General features: G+C 37.3%; 3 protein-coding genes and 1 long non-coding RNA gene across 5 annotated transcripts; 2 read left to right on the top strand and 2 right to left on the bottom strand.

The window, feature by feature from the left end:
* Positions 1 to 705: 705 nt before the first annotated feature.
* On the bottom strand, positions 706 to 4,076 carry LOC18591648 (rop guanine nucleotide exchange factor 1-like). Its single transcript, XM_018125915.2, has 5 exons — positions 3,429 to 4,076; positions 2,855 to 2,971; positions 2,219 to 2,757; positions 1,520 to 1,873; positions 706 to 1,252 (listed from the first exon to the last, which is right to left on the bottom strand). Exons 1-5 carry the CDS (start codon positions 3,718 to 3,720, stop codon positions 893 to 895), a joined length of 1,662 nt encoding a protein of 553 aa, XP_017981404.2. The 5' UTR covers positions 3,721 to 4,076; the 3' UTR covers positions 706 to 892.
* A 2,674-nt stretch (positions 4,077 to 6,750) lies between these two features.
* LOC18591649 (uncharacterized) lies at positions 6,751 to 10,613 on the top strand. 2 transcript variants are annotated; one of them, XM_018125914.2, is made up of 12 exons: positions 6,753 to 6,950; positions 7,065 to 7,284; positions 7,405 to 7,605; positions 7,695 to 7,765; positions 8,057 to 8,219; positions 8,315 to 8,908; positions 9,016 to 9,396; positions 9,479 to 9,554; positions 9,635 to 9,698; positions 9,802 to 9,937; positions 10,082 to 10,195; positions 10,296 to 10,613. In XM_018125914.2, the coding sequence occupies exons 1-12, from the start codon at positions 6,832 to 6,834 to the stop codon at positions 10,359 to 10,361; spliced, it is 2,205 nt and encodes a 734-aa protein (XP_017981403.2). In that variant the 5' UTR covers positions 6,753 to 6,831; the 3' UTR covers positions 10,362 to 10,613. The 2 variants fall into 2 exon arrangements, with proteins under 2 accessions (XP_088665125.1, XP_017981403.2); XM_088808999.1 differs by having other exon boundaries at positions 6,751 to 6,950; positions 9,802 to 10,195.
* Positions 9,688 to 11,263, bottom strand: LOC148761112 (uncharacterized). Its single transcript, XR_016027892.1, has 2 exons — positions 11,170 to 11,263; positions 9,688 to 10,836 (listed from the first exon to the last, which is right to left on the bottom strand). It is a non-coding gene; the product is annotated as an uncharacterized LOC148761112 (long non-coding RNA).
* Positions 11,264 to 11,350: 87 nt separating this feature from the next.
* Positions 11,351 to 15,255, top strand: LOC18591650 (uncharacterized). Its single transcript, XM_007017883.3, has 12 exons — positions 11,351 to 11,649; positions 11,738 to 11,957; positions 12,042 to 12,242; positions 12,329 to 12,399; positions 12,487 to 12,649; positions 12,885 to 13,478; positions 13,566 to 13,946; positions 14,054 to 14,129; positions 14,208 to 14,271; positions 14,503 to 14,638; positions 14,783 to 14,896; positions 14,993 to 15,255. Exons 1-12 carry the CDS (start codon positions 11,366 to 11,368, stop codon positions 15,056 to 15,058), a joined length of 2,370 nt encoding a protein of 789 aa, XP_007017945.3. The 5' UTR covers positions 11,351 to 11,365; the 3' UTR covers positions 15,059 to 15,255.
* Positions 15,256 to 15,449: the final 194 nt, after the last annotated feature.

Raw genomic sequence — 15,449 nt, forward strand, 5'->3', positions numbered from 1 at the left:
TTTATGTTCATTTTTTTTTGAATAATAAGAATAGTTTATGTTCATATTTATATTACTGTTTTTCTAGAAACATCAGATAAGATTAGAAAGATACGAATGTGCCCTCTTTTATTTATTAACACATGAATTATGAATATTTTAATATTGCTGTGTGTTGGCGAAATGCCTATAGGAACATGAAATAAATTGCATGATTAATTGTTAGCTATAAGATCACATACCCAGAAACAAAGCAGAAAACAAAGAGTCCTACCTGGGCTACACAAGTTCGATGGTAGAGATGCTGGGGTGGGGGCCATTTGTGTGTGGGCTGTTCGGCGGCTCATATAGCCCACAGCCTCTTGTCTCTGAGACTGGGCCTTAGTCGATCCGTTCCATTAAGAGAGACATCCAACGGTTTTTCTTTTGTCTTTTTCCAATTTTTGAACTCAAATTGAGATGGCAGGAAATTTCCACTTTGTTCAAAAAGAATGTTTAGTCATAAGTTGATAGTAAAGATGATAGTTTTCCACTCTTTTGTTACCTTTTTTGGGAGTACATATGAAAAAGTGTGAGTCAGAGCTTGGAGTTAATCCCAACCGGGAAGCCAAGTTTTGGTTGTTTATGATACTACTCTACACTATCAACAGAAAAGAAATACTAATAGTTGCCGAAAAAGAGGTAACTCTTTAAAGAAATCCAGCTAACTAAATGAAAAATCTCTACTTTGTGCCTCTAATCATAAGGAATATATACAAGATTCAATCTAATCGCCTTCGCTACCGGTCAGAACAACAAATCAGCTTTCAGCTGTATGCAATGGAATCTGCTATCTCAATCTTAATCCAGAAGTACTACCAGAGTCTTTTGTGGTTTTCAGGTTGGTGAAGCAGGAAGACATTCCTTCCGCTTGTCAAAACGCAACCCTTTCGAGTGAGCCATCCAGAGGGTCTCTAAGATTGCCATAATGTAAAGGGTGGTAAATCCTCCTATCAGGGCTTTCACCTATGACATCTGAAGTGTAGGATGCTCTCATCGCGCATGGACTCCCAGAAGGAGCATGTTCGAATAAGAAAGGACTGGGTGATACCAGCCTTTGTTTCGGAAGAGCACCACCAAATCGCCCCTGGTCATACAGAGGCATTGACTCTGCTGCTGCACGTTGTTTTGTGGCATCGTCCACATATAGCAGATCATCAATCCTTGCCGTTATGTTGAAAGCTAGGCTTTCGATGACTCTAGAGTAGCTCTCAAGAATTGATTGTCCTACATCCTACAAAAAAGAAGAAATTCATTGTATCCTCTTTACCTTTATAGCATATTACAGCACTTCAGCAAAAGAAAGAAAAAGAATAAAGAAGAAAAAAAATGAGCATACAAGTTCAATTGATATTCAAACAGATAGCTGTTTTTCCTACTTCTGGATAAATATTAAATCATGTGACATGTTGGAGAACAGAGACACATGTTATTGATGGAAACAAGAGCACCAGAACTATAGTAATGGTTTTCGATACTAATTCATGCTAAGAGGAAGCACCTTGTTATATTGTATCTTGCTCCCGTCCAAAGAAGTCTGTGGAAGGCCTGGAAACCGTAGCTTTAAGTTCTGTAAGAGGGTCTCTGCCCGCTGAGTTAGAACCTTACTCTTTTCTATGTCGACAACGAAGCCCTTGACCTTTCCACCCCATGATGCCTTTCCAACCTTTGCACGAAGTGAACGCTTTTTTAAGTATTTCTGTTTCCAAATGTGCACAGAAGCCTCAATCCTATTTGCTATTTCCAGAGTAGTGTATTCTGATGACAGGTCTAAGTAATCAAGAAGACACTCAGGGGAGAACTGGTCAGCAGTTAAGTAACGATACATGACCTCCCCCAAACAATCTTTCCCACACTGGAAGGCAAGCAAAAAACAATTCAAAAGAATTATTAGGACACTAATACCCAATGGGAAGAAAAATGGAAACAAAGAGATGCATGAGCAATAATATTCTTCCTGAAAAAAATCAGTCAAACTGCATAGTGAATCAATAATTGTGAGAAATACAGAAGCTCAGATCCAAATGACACTTTCTATTCACTGAACCAAAGGACCATTCCTTCAGCAGAAACATAAATGCATGAAAATTAGACACAATTGGTCTCATGGATTCCCCATTTAATAACCATTTTCATCTCACTACAACTTATCTCATGCTACATGGAATAATTCTGTATACTATACAGACAGTCTCCATACCTTGGGCAGGCTGTCCAGGTAAGCACTTGGGATTTCCATCTCAGCCAACACGCTGCTGTTAATTGCCATAGCAGCCTTAAGGATCTGGTTTGTACATTCCCTACACTGCTGCAATCTCTTCCTTGTATCTTCAGATAAACCAGTAGGGGGAACCTTAGGAAATGGGAGCCACCACTTCTCTTCATGTCTAACAGAAGGCCTCCCAGATGACAAATATGAAGGAAATGCTTCAATTTCATCCGTATCAGCAATAACTATCCCACGATCAGCATAATGAAACTCAGAATTACGAAAGCCATCAAGAATGCTGAGCAGCATTGCATCAAGTTTCTTGAGCGCTGGAAGGTTTACGTATAGATCTGAGCGTGGCCGGGCCACCATAACTTCAAAGGTTCCCCCAGCAGGAAACTCTTGCAATGATGGTTTAAGCTCCACTATGTAATCACTTACACACAAAAGCCAGTCCATCTCTCTACGCCACATCAACTTCCTTTGCGGTGGTAGTGGCTCTAACTTCCATAGTTCCCCGAACACAGAAGCTGCAAAAAATTACCAAATTGATTCGGATTTCTACCTCTTACTTGTGATGAACCCAACAAACTAAAACTAAAATGAGATGCAGATGCAAGAACTAACCAGAAAGATTTGTAATGGCATTTGAGATGGCAAGAGCAGTACAAACTCCTTTCCTTCCACCTGACATATCTTCTCCAAGCAGAAGTTTAGCAAACCTTTCCTTCATCATTTCTACCTCTGCAATAACATTAAATCCAAAGAAATTAAAACACAGATGAATAACACAGTCAACTCAGTCTCTGCAGAAGATCTTTTCAGTTTATTAGCCTTTGCACGGTTCAAAACTCCCCTTGTACCAGAAAAGGAAAGAAACAAGAAAATGTGCAAAAGAGAAGAATTCTAGCGTTACATTTTCCTCTATTTTGCGCCGCTGGTTTGGTTTCAAGTTAAAACGAGATAATCATTGGAAAAGTATGCAACCAAACAGAGCTTTAAGATCAGAATAAGTAAAAGATCTAGAAAACGTCAGTAACTAAGTACGGTTAGCAAATGCAGCAAAATATTTAACTCAAAGTCTTCAGTCTTCACCGTTTTAAACTAAAATTTCCTCCAAACTTTTCAACGAAGCAACGAATTCGAATCTCAATTTAGTCCTTACTAAGAAGATCAGAAGCAAAAGTTGTAGTGAACTCACCGGACGTGTCTGCCTCAGGTACCTCCGCCTTCTTCGCAGGAATGACCACGTGTCTACCACCGACAACCGGCAACATCACGGGAACCCGCGCGGCAAAACTAGAACCGTCAACGAACTCCGGTCCTGCGAGCGACGAAGAGGTCAAAGAAGTCGAACCGCCTTCTTGGTCAAAATGACGACACGAAGAATACCCGCTCGAGCTCTCCGATTCGCTCACGTCGGCGCTCAAACTGTAACTCTCTAACCGCTCGCTTATTTGATCGAAACCTTCCTCAGACGAAACGCTCGCCATTCTTCAAGATCAAATGCTCAGCAAACTTCCAACGTTTTTATCAAATTCTTGCCAGCATTACGCGACCGTACTGTTTTCGTTCGGTTGACGGAATGTTTTCCGTACGGAAGAGAAAAAAAGAACTTAAAAAGAGAAAGCAAAACTAGAGCTTCAAAGGGGACAATGATCTGCCTCTTTTATTTCGCTTTCGCTTTCGCTCTTTCAAACTTAGTTTATGGCGTGTGAAAACCAGTCCCGGCCATGGAAGACTGTGGCGGGCACTCTTTTTATTTGGAGGGTGATCTGAGCGCCCTAAGTTGTTTCATGGAGCGTGACGAGCACGCTCCAGTTTCTGCCGAAAGATTCCAATGAGGGATTTGGAGATCTTTACCCACGCGCTGAAATTTTACGAGTTGCGCGGTTTAATTACGAGATCGGCTTAGGTTGAGGTGGTAAATGTGGTCGTTTTATCTTTATGGATCCCACCATTTTTGTTCTCGTTTTGAATGAAAGGCATTTATTTAATTTAATCTTTTTTTTCTTTTGTAAGCTTATAATTCATTCTTGCTGGATTTAATTTGATATTAAGCCGCTTTGTTTGAGATTTAATTGTCATTCTTTTATTAATATATTTTGTATTAAAATTTGAAATTTCTATAATATAAATACTTAATATTTTTAATATTAAAAACTAAAAAAATCATGAAAAATAATTTTGTAAGGCAAGTGAAATAAAAATATTATATTTTTACAAATAGAAAGAAAATGAAATGAAAAGATGGTTTCCTAATTAAGTCTCCATTAATTAGGGAATTGTCACATCTACTCCAATCATGTTTAGGTGGGACTAAACATAATTAAAAAGAACAGATGGCACCGAGCATTAAGAACATTTATAAACGGAGCTAACACCTTATAGCAGTAACATCTCCTATTTCCCATCCGCCAATCCCTTGCCAACCATGGAATGCACCTATTTTGCTTCACCATTGGCAAGAGTATGTAATTGCCACGAGTTTATCTTATCTCTTTTATCTATAAAGGAGAGGAATCACACATTGATTCGAGTCTATCTTAATTCTATTATATCTTATGAAATCTTACGTGAGTGAAGATTTGAATTTAATACCTTTTATCATAGGTTGACGTTTATAATATAAAAAATATACTTGTTACATAAAGGCTAACCCTCATTAATAAGTTCAAGACTCATTATTTTTTATTAATGTAAAACACGTAACATAATTATTAACTTACAATAAAATAAATAAGTAACTTCATTCTTGTGATAATTCATTAGTCAAATGTAAATTGAATTTGATAAAAGCATGTCCCTTTTTTTATATTTAAAAATTTATATAAATATATATATGAAAACAATGAAAAATGAATTGTCTTGTTTACTATTAAACCAAAACTAATATTTAATTCATTTATTGAAAACATGCCACACTCTTATTTGTAAAACCTTAAAACGTTGATTTTGGTTATAAATTAAAAATAAAATTTTGATAGCAAATTGTAATGTTTACCTTATTGCAAAACCCTCATTTGTTGTCAATTAAACCCGTTCTAATTCCTTCTCCAATTTTATTTTTTTGGCCAATCTTTCTTCAGAGGTAAAAGAATGTGCTAGTTATATTCTAACTTTATGTGCTAAAAGGGCAAAAAACGTATCCTCTTTGTTATTCTTTCCACCAAAATGAATATTTTAAAAGATTTTGTCAGCAAAAATTTTCAAAAGCACTAATTAAAATTACCATAATAAATAAAATTTATATTTGATGCATTGTCTATTTTCATTTAACCATAGACGGTCACTTCACAAATATAAAAAAAATGTTAACTTTTAAATTTATTTATTAATACATTGATTACATCAAATATAAATTTTATTAACAAATACATATACTTTCATTTAAATTAAAAATTACATTTAAATAAAAATAATATTATAAAATAATATTTTAACTGATCTTAAAATGAAAAAAAATCATATCCAAACCACAAAAAGAGACAAAACCAAACTCTTTTGAACTGAAGGCTGAGACAAGTTACTCAAGCCCAGAATCTTGTCAGGTTTTAACAGAAAAATAATACGTCCAAGCATGTGGTTGCTAATCATTAGGAAGCCAGGGCAAACTGTCTTGAAGTCAGATAACATTTTAAATTATAAAATATTTTTTGGTCAACTTTTAATTTCTATAAATTCATAATCATATGAACGAGCTCAAGATGTTAGATTCGTCTTACATAAGAGTGTGAAAATGCAAATCGAAACAAATTAAAGTAAGTTTGATTTTTTTTTGGTTTGATTAGTTTAATTTCTTGAGTAATTCGATAATTAGAATTAATTCGATTAAGAATTTTTTTAATCAAATTATTCGAATTTGAATCAAGATATAATAAAAATTTCACATGAAAATTAAATTATAAATTATTTATATAAATATCCATCTTACTTATTTTAATTGTTTATCATCATTTTTAATAGGTTTGTAATATCGATTTATAAAAAAATGTAACATAAATAAATATATGCAAATAAAAAAAATTTTCAAGTTTGATTTTTGAAAATTGAATCGAATTAACTGAATTAATTCGATTTTAGTTAGTTTTGCTATTTGTGAAATTATGTTTGATTTCGATTATTTTTAAGCATGAGTTCAATTATTATATATTCAAAACTGAACTAATTATTTGTTTTACCCTAGTCTTAAATATATATATAAATTGTAAGGTTTTGAAAACATTAAAATGGAAAGACAGACAAATCCAAATGTTAGTTGGCAGTTACTAGAACTACTTAAAAGGACAGGATTCCCAGAAAAAAAAAATAGAAAAGAACTTTCTCCCATTAATAAACAGGAGCCCAAATTTCCAAAAAATGGCAACATGTTAAAGCCAGAATGGCGACACCTTAAGGACGTAATATCCCCAAAACACCCACTGTGAAGAACATTGTCTCCAAAGAAACGGCTTAAGATGACTTCATCTATTACACACCCCGGCTTAAACGCCCACCCTATATAAATTTGTCTATAGGCCAAGACAACCTAGGACAATAAATTCTTCTGAGTTATCGTTTGAAGTTTTCACCGTCAGGTTCTGCCAGGTTCAAGCTCTGTATCCATGGGTTCTCTCTGCGTCCCAGAGGAGCCCTTTGGCCCTTTGCAGTATCCAAATGCTCGCAGGGACGAGTCTGTGGTTGATGATTATCACGGTGTTAAGGTGGCTGATCCTTATCGATGGTAATCGAAATTCACATTGCCTCAAATCTCTTTTGTTTGATAGATAACAAATGTTTTTTCTCTGGTTTTGGTTTTAAGTGTAATTTTCTTTTTCTTTGTGATAATTACGTATAGGCTTGAAGATCCTGACGCTGAAGAGGCAAAGGAGTTTGTGCAGAAACAGGTTGCTCTGACGGAATCAGTGCTTGGAAAGTGCGAAACTAGGGGTAAACTTCGCCAGAAAATCACAGAGCTCTTTGATCATCCACGCTACACCGTGCCGTTTAAGCGAGGGAATAAATATTTTTACTTCCACAACACCGGGCTCCAAGCACAAAACGTCCTTTACATGCAGGTCTGTCAGAAGCAATATGCAATAAAAAAATAGTTAGGACCACTTTTTTAATGCTCTGTAGCAAATTCATGCAACAACTTTTTTTTTTTTTTAATTTTTTATCCCTCCAATTGGTTTCAGGATGGCTTGGATGGAAAACCAGAGGTCTTGCTTGACCCTAACACCCTTAGTGAGGATGGAACGGTGTCGTTGAAGGCCCTGTCCGTCAGTGAGGAAGCCAAGTACTTGGCTTACGGGCTTAGTTCGAGTGGAAGTGATTGGGTGACGATTAAAGTAATGCGAGTTGAGGATAAAACAGGGGAACCTGATGCTTTAGCATGGGTGAGTTGTTGTGCTTTGATGCATGAACTATGGGAAGAGTCTTTTGATCAGTATCGGCTCACAGAAGTATTCTTCTGCTTTTGTTGCAGGTTAAGTTTTCGGATATCAGCTGGACACATGATAGCAAAGGGTTTTTCTATAGCCGCTATCCAGTGCCCAAGTAAATAGTACTAAATTACTGAAAATTTATGTGTTCTGCTTTAAGGGAATTAGCTCTCTATCCTCTGGTTCTGTCAGTTGTAGACTAATTCATGATCTTGTCATGGTTTCTCATATATTGAAAGAATTTCATCTTCATAGATATTCAAGAAACTATCTCTTTTTCGATTCTTTTCTTTTTGGGAAAAAAAAGTTTAAAGATATTTGTTCTAGAGTTGGTTTACATCTTTCACGTGCTGTAGCACAAGTATCTTTATTAAACTGCGTACTAATTCTATTTTTTATCATGCAGAGATGGAGAAAACCTTGATGCTGGTATAGAAACGAGTGTTAACGTTCATCATGAGCTGTACTATCATTTTCTTGGTACAAATCAATCTGAAGACATTCTATGCTGGAGAGATCCTGAAAATCCTAAGCACATGTTTACTGGAAGTGTGACGGATGATGGGAAGGTAATTTGATCTTTAAGAATGTATCTATGTAGGTCCAATTTGATTTCATGTCGATGTCTGAGGTGAAAATTCTACTATTGAATGCTATCCTGCAGTATCTTCTCTTGTTCATTGATGAAGGCTGTGGCCCTGTCAATAAACTGTACTACTGCGACATGTCTGCACTTCCTGAAGGTCTCGAAGGTTTCGGGGTACGAAATGGCCCGCTCCCGTTTGTTAAGTTGATAGATCAATTCGACGCACGTTATCTTGCGGTTGCCAATGATGATTCCTTGTTTACTTTCTTGACAAACAAAGATGCTCCGAAATATAAAATAGTCCGAGTTGATCTCAAGGAACCGAGTAGGTGGATTGATGTTGTTCCAGAGGATGAAAAAGCTGTTCTGGAATCAGCATGTGCTGTAAACGGCAATCAGATGATTGTGAGTTATATGAGCGAGGTGAAGTATGTGCTCCAAGTAAGGGATTTGAAAACAGGTTCCATGCTGCATAAGTTGCCCATTGACATCGGAACTGTTTATGGGATTTCGGCTCGTCGTGAAGACAGCACGGTTTTAATCGGTTTTACTAGCTTTCTCACTCCTGGTGTTATATACCAATGCAACTTAGGGATTGAGTTTCCAAAAATGAATATATTTCGTGAAATTAGTGTGCCTGGATTCGATCGCTTAGAGCTCAAAATCAATCAGGTGATTACTGGCTTATAGCTGCTCTGTTTTAGTTTGGTGACCATCTTGCTAACTTGGTTGTTCTGCATTTGGTATGTTATCTTTTTGTTATTTTTATTCAATTTTAGGTTTTCGTACCGAGTAAGGACGGTACCAAGATCCCAATGTTCATTGTTGGCGAGAACAATAATAAATTGGATGGATCACACCCCTGTTTGTTGTATGGATATGGTGGATTTAACGTCAGCCTCACACCATCATTTAGTGTTAGTCGTATTGTGCTTGCTAGGCATCTTGGTGCCTTTTTCTGCATTGCAAACATTCGTGGTGGTGGGGAGTATGGAGAGGAATGGCACAAAGCTGGAGCCTTATCCAACAAGCAAACTTGCTTCGATGACTTCATTTCTGCTGCAGAGTATCTAGTATCTTCTGGGTATACTCGGCCTGAAAAATTATGTATTGAAGGGGGAAGCAACGGTGGGCTTTTAGTTGGGGCTTGCATAAATCAGGTGGACTACTATTTTTATAACTGATTGTTTTCACCTGTATCGTTTTCCAGTATCATAAAATGTTAGTTCTTATTTTTGGCAGAGACCTGATCTTTTCGGCTGTGCTTTGGCTCATGTTGGTGTGATGGACATGCTACGATTTCACAAGTTCACCATAGGTTTGTCTGTTCTTACCTTCTTTATTTTGATGTAATTAGAAGCTCACAATTTTATGTTAATGAAAATTTTATTCCTGAAGGCCATGCTTGGACTTGTGATTTTGGCTGTTCGGACAAAGAAGAAGACTTCCACTGGCTTATCAAGTGAGCAAAAATTTCTTATTATTCTGATTACAGTGGACTGGAGGTTATGAATTAACTTCTTTGGACGTTGGACTAAACATCAAATTCACCCTCTCTCTCCAAGGTACTCACCATTGCATAATGTAAGGAGACCATGGGAGCAACATCCTGGGGGACTGACACAGTATGCATCTACTATGCTATTGACTGCAGATCACGACGATCGAGTCGTTCCATTACATTCACTGAAGATGTTGGCAGTAAGTTCCATAGTTCCATGTCATTCTGATTTCCGTTTATCATCCACCTGCACAGCAAGCTCTTGTAATTCCTCACACATATCCCATCTCCCTCCTATAATACTGCCGTGTTGTAAGGCGACTTGGTATCTTTGTTCTTCTCAGACAATGCAATATGTTCTGTGTAAGAGCTTGGAGAACAGTCCCCAGACAAACCCGATTATTGGACGCATTGAGTGTAAGGCCGGACATGGATGTGGACGTCCAACAAATAAATTGGTAATCACTTGATTACAGTTCTTCCTATCAGCCTTATTCTTTTAGCCACTACCAGGGCTTGGACTCTTGAGTCTTGACCTCATGGCGTTTTCTGCTGCAGATTGATGAAGCTGCTGACAGGTATAGCTTCATGGCTAAGGCGTTGGGAGCAACTTGGGTCGAGTAGCATGAAGAATTGAAGATACATTAAATATTTAAGTTTTCCTAGGGACACATGCCAAGTTCTTTTGCCCTTTTTCGACAACAAAGTGATTATAAATTACAGATATGTGCTGAGTTTTAAGTTAAATATTTACTTAGCATCCACTACCCTGATCTTAGTTTCCCCTGTAATTGTAGATGAGACTAAGTTAAAAATCAAGTCAACCAGCAAAGTGGGTTATAGAAATACATACCTTAAGACTCTCTTGTTCTCTTCTCTCGTGTTTCTATATATAATATGTCAGTTGAAAATCTCACCAAGTTGAGCAAAATAAGCAGAGTTGAAGCTGTTCCAAGTATATGGCTTCTGAGAGTAATTGTTTGACGTTCTTCGAGCAAGAGATTTTCATAAATACTTTCATTTTCAGATTTCCACTCATCCCATGGCATCTAACCATAAGACAACATGGGATTTTAGGTTCGTTGCCCACATCCAAGTGCTGTGCATATACAAGCCAAAACATGACTCCCATGTCACAAAATCCCAACTGAATCAACAAACAGAAACCAACTGAAAACTTTCCTAAAATATATATGTCTATTTGCCCACACCTCACTTACATAAGTTAACACTGAACACAGTAAAAAACACAGCAGTCTGAATGAGCACAAGTGCATAAAAAGAATGTAGATTTTGTTTATGTTGGAATCTTTTGAAAATTTCGGCTTGAATAGACAGTTAAACCCAATTAGTTTACGTTTAGCTTGTCAAATGGAATAAGGAAAACGAAATCGAGAATAAAGAAAAGGAATAACAAGAGTAAAACAATTACTACTAGCTGTAGAAAAATGGCGACATGTTAAGCCAAAATGGCAGCACTTAAACCCAAGAAGATCCCCCAAAGCAACCACCTTTGAGAAATTTGTATGGCCAAAAATTCGAAGGAAACTAGGAAAGTCCGTGTATTGGTAGTCACCTAGACCACTTGTTTTGTGCTTTTTTTCTTTTCTTTTTTCGATATTTATTTGATGATTTTACACGCAAGCCACGCTGTCCTTATTAATCTTCCACGCATTACGGGCCGACTGGGAAACGTCGGTCCCAATCTATTAGCAAAAGTCTCAGCTGGGCCGAAGAGCTGCCACTACCACAACCCTTTTTCTAAGCTGCGGCAGCCGTCAGTTCGTTCGACTGCTAGATTCATGGGTTCGCTTTCTGCCTTGAAAGAGCCGTTAGACTACCCAATTGCTCGCAGAGACGACTCTGTCGTCGACGATTACCATGGCGTTAAGGTTGCGGACCCTTATCGATGGTAATCTTCTTTCTTTCTTTTTTTTTAATTACCCTCATATTTCTTTTGTTTTGTTGAAAATTGAGATTTAATTGTTTTGAACTTGTAGGCTTGAAGATCCTGATGCTGAGGAAGTGAAGGAGTTTGTTCAGAAACAGGTGAAATTAACTGAATCGGTGCTTGAAAAATGCGAAGCAAGGGATAAGCTTCGCGACGAAATTACCAAGCTTTTTGATCACCCGCGTTACGATGTCCCATTCAAGCAAAACAACAAGTATTTCTACTTCCACAACACTGGACTCCAAGCCCAAAATGTCCTTTATGTTCAGGTCTGTAATCCAAGAATCTTATTCAATTTTTTTTTTTTAATTTGTAAGGATTCAAGAGCTGACCTGTTGTTGGGTTTTTTTCAGGATAGTTTGGAAGGAGAAGCAGAGGTTTTGCTTGACCCCAACACGCTCAGTGAGGATGGAACAGTGTCGTTGAGCACGCCGTCTGTGAGTGAGGATGCTAAGTACTTGGCTTATGCGCTTAGTTCCAGTGGCAGTGATTGGGTGACCATTAAAGTTATGCGAGTTGAGGATAAGTCAGCTGAGCCTGATACTTTATCATGGGTGAGCTAGTTGAACTATGAATGTATTAATTAGTTGGTCTGTTTAATGAGCATTGAGCTTGATGTTCTTTTTCATTTTGCTCACAGGTGAAGTTTTCGGGTATAAGTTGGACCCATGATAGCAAAGGGTTTTTCTATAGTCGTTATCCAGCACCCAAGTAAGTAAAAATGATGTTTTAATAAGAGTAAAAGCCTTTTTAGATTTTGAAAATTGAAAATATGTTGATGGTATTGTTATCATGTAGAGAGGGAGGAAATATAGATGCTGGGACAGAGACTGATTCTAACCTTAATCATGAGCTATACTATCATTTTCTCGGTGCGGATCAATCTGAAGATATTTTATGCTGGAGAGATCCTGAAAATCCTAAGCACTTGATTGATGGCAGTGTTACAGATGATGGAAAGGTAAGTTGATGCCATGTATGGGGAATGGGAATGTAGGTACAACTTGATGACGTTCTAGATTTCATGTCCTTTATTGGTGTTGTGGTAGTAACATTAAGCAACTCTTTTAACTTGTATCACAAGTAATGGAGCTACTACTTCACTATGCTAACTGAAAAAGAGCCTGGAGATCACATGTCAGGAGAGAGCAAACTTTGTATTTTCTCATTTTTTTCTTTTAAATTGTCTTGTGCAGTATCTTCTCCTGTCTATTGGGGAGAGTTGTGACCCTGTCAATAAACTATACTACTGTGACATGTCCTCACTTCCTGAAGGTCTTGAAGGTTTCAGGAAAAAAAATGGCCCTCTCCCGTTTGTTAAGTTAATAGATCAATTTGATGCACAGTATCAAGCCATTGCAAATGATGACACAGTTTTTACTTTCCTTACCAATAAAGACGCCCCCAAATATAAACTAGTCCGGGTAGATCTGAAGGAACCAAGTAACTGGATTGATGTGATCCCAGAGGCTGAAAAAGATGTGCTTGAATCAGCATATGCTGTCAATGTTAATCAAATGATTGTTAGTTACCTAAGTGATGTGAAGTATGTGCTGCAAATAAGGGATTTGAAAACAGGATTGCTGCTGCATCAGTTGCCAATTGACATTGGGTCTGTTTATGGGATTTCAGCACGGCGGAAAGACAGTGTTGCTTTTATTGGTTTTACCAGCTTTCTTACTCCCGGTATTGTATATCAGTGCAACATTGGCACTGAGGTTCCAGATATGAAGATATTCCGTGAAATTACTGTGCCTGGATTTGATCGCTCAGAGTATGAAGTCACTCAGGTGTGATTATTTTTTGGAATTTGGTGACTTCGGAGTTCTGATGGTGTGCGTTTAGTATGTTCTCTTATTCTTTTTATTTCATTCTAGGTATTTGTGCAAAGTAAGGATGGTACCAAGATCCCTATGTTCATTGTGGGCAAGAAGAATGCTAATTTGGATGGATCACACCCCTGTTTGTTGTATGGATATGGTGGATTTAACATTAGTCTCACACCCACATTTAGTGTGAGTAGTATTGTACTTGCAAGGCATCTGGGTGCTTTTTTCTGCATTGCCAACATTCGTGGTGGTGGAGAATATGGAGAGGAATGGCATAAGGCTGGTGCTCTTTCCAATAAGCAAAATTGCTTTGATGACTTTATTTCTGCTGCTGAGTATCTTATATCTGCTGGATACACTCAGTCCAAAAAGTTGTGTATTGAAGGTGGAAGTAATGGTGGGCTTCTCATTGGGGCTTGCATAAACCAGGTGCACTGAAATTTGAATGATTGATTTTCTCTCTTATTTTTTTTATTTTTTTCATCCTTCATCATTATTGTACTTTGTTCATAGTTGAGCTATTTTGTTTTCGGCAGAGACCTGATCTTTTTGGTTGTGCTTTGGCTCATGTTGGTGTGATGGACATGCTGCGATTTCACAAGTTCACCATTGGTTAGTTTGATCTACATTTTTTGGTTCGGTGGAGTATTTATTTTAGTATTATATGTTGATCAAGGTTCTGCTTTGAAGGCCATGCATGGACATCTGATTATGGCTGTTCGGACAAGGAGGAAGAGTTTAACTGGCTAATCAAGTGAGCAAATTTCTATTTTATGGAAACTTTTTTTTTATTCATATCTCTAGCTTTGTAACACAGTTATATAAATCAGGCATATTAGCAATTATCTGATGTCGAGCATGTATGGTAAAAAGGTGGTCTTCACCAACCAGGGCATTCTAAAATCAGATGGACTACAGCATATTTACTGCTTATGAAGCTTAGGTATTGGGCACAATTTTTGAATTTAAATTATTCTTTTGCAAGGTACTCACCTCTACATAATGTACGAAGACCATGGGAACAGCATCCTGGTCAGCCATTGCAGTACCCGCCTACTATGCTATTGACTGCTGATCACGATGACCGAGTTGTGCCATTACACTCGTTGAAATTATTGGCAGTGAGTCCTTGAATCATCCAGTTCTCATATATTTGACACATCTGCATATCAAAACCCTGAAGCTCCCCAAACATATTCTCTCTCCTTCATTGCTTTGCTCCTATAGTTTAGCTATGTGTAACGCTGATCCACTTTCTTTCTCAGACAATGCAATATGTTCTGTGCACGAGCTTAGAGAAGAGCCCCCAGACCAACCCAATTATCGGCCGCATTGAATGTAAGGCTGGACATGGAGCCGGACGCCCAACGCAGAAAATGGTAAGCATTTAATTTCATTTCTTTTCGTCCGCCCTTTTGAAGTTTTGTATCCATTGCTAGTCCATGCAACGTGGGCCTTGGCTTTCCGTGATGCAGATTGATGAAGCTGCTGAGCGATTTGGATTCATGGCAAAGATGTTGGGTGCATCTTGGGTTGAGTAGCTTCTAGCGATGGAAGGAGGATATGAATGATATAATCAACATGCCCGCCGGGAAGAATTCCATTGCATACTTATTTTTCTTCACAAAATTTTATTTTAGTTCCCTTTAGCAAGAAGAAATTATTGATTACAATTTACAATAAATATTTTTTACCATGACATGGGCCGTGCTGGCCCGGTGGTTAAAACTTAAAACCATTGGTTGTTTGTCCAATTTCTAAGATATAGGCCTCAGCTAAAACCATTGTTTTTATTTTTTGGCATAATGTCGAAATAAACTTTTAAAATGTTTTAAAAAATTTATATAAACATTTATTTTGTTATTATTTAATTTTTATATTTTTATTTTGAATCAAATAAATTTTTATAATTAATTAATTATTATTAGTTAA

The sequence above is a fragment of the Theobroma cacao genome, chromosome 8 (genome assembly GCF_053813885.1).
Source record: "Theobroma cacao isolate CCN51 chromosome 8, ASM5381388v1, whole genome shotgun sequence".
In the NCBI taxonomy this organism is placed as follows: domain Eukaryota; kingdom Viridiplantae; phylum Streptophyta; class Magnoliopsida; order Malvales; family Malvaceae; genus Theobroma; species Theobroma cacao.

Coding starts and splice junctions, on each gene's coding strand:
- LOC18591649 (XM_088808999.1), top strand. CDS start 6,832: ATGGGTTCTCTCTGCGTCCCAGAGGAGCCCTTTGGCCCTTTGCAGTAT. Junction 9,555..9,634: donor ATTTCACAAGTTCACCATAG/GTTTGTCTGTTC, acceptor TTATTCCTGAAG/GCCATGCTTGGACTTGTGAT. Junction 10,196..10,295: donor GACGTCCAACAAATAAATTG/GTAATCACTTGA, acceptor TTTCTGCTGCAG/ATTGATGAAGCTGCTGACAG.
- LOC18591648 (XM_018125915.2), bottom strand. CDS start 3,720: ATGGCGAGCGTTTCGTCTGAGGAAGGTTTCGATCAAATAAGCGAGCGG. Junction 2,972..3,428: donor ACCTGAGGCAGACACGTCCG/GTGAGTTCACTA, acceptor ATGTTATTGCAG/AGGTAGAAATGATGAAGGAA. Junction 1,874..2,218: donor ACCTGGACAGCCTGCCCAAG/GTATGGAGACTG, acceptor CTTGCCTTCCAG/TGTGGGAAAGATTGTTTGGG.
- LOC18591650 (XM_007017883.3), top strand. CDS start 11,366: ATGATTTTACACGCAAGCCACGCTGTCCTTATTAATCTTCCACGCATT. Junction 13,947..14,053: donor TTGGGGCTTGCATAAACCAG/GTGCACTGAAAT, acceptor TGTTTTCGGCAG/AGACCTGATCTTTTTGGTTG. Junction 14,272..14,502: donor GAGTTTAACTGGCTAATCAA/GTGAGCAAATTT, acceptor TTCTTTTGCAAG/GTACTCACCTCTACATAATG.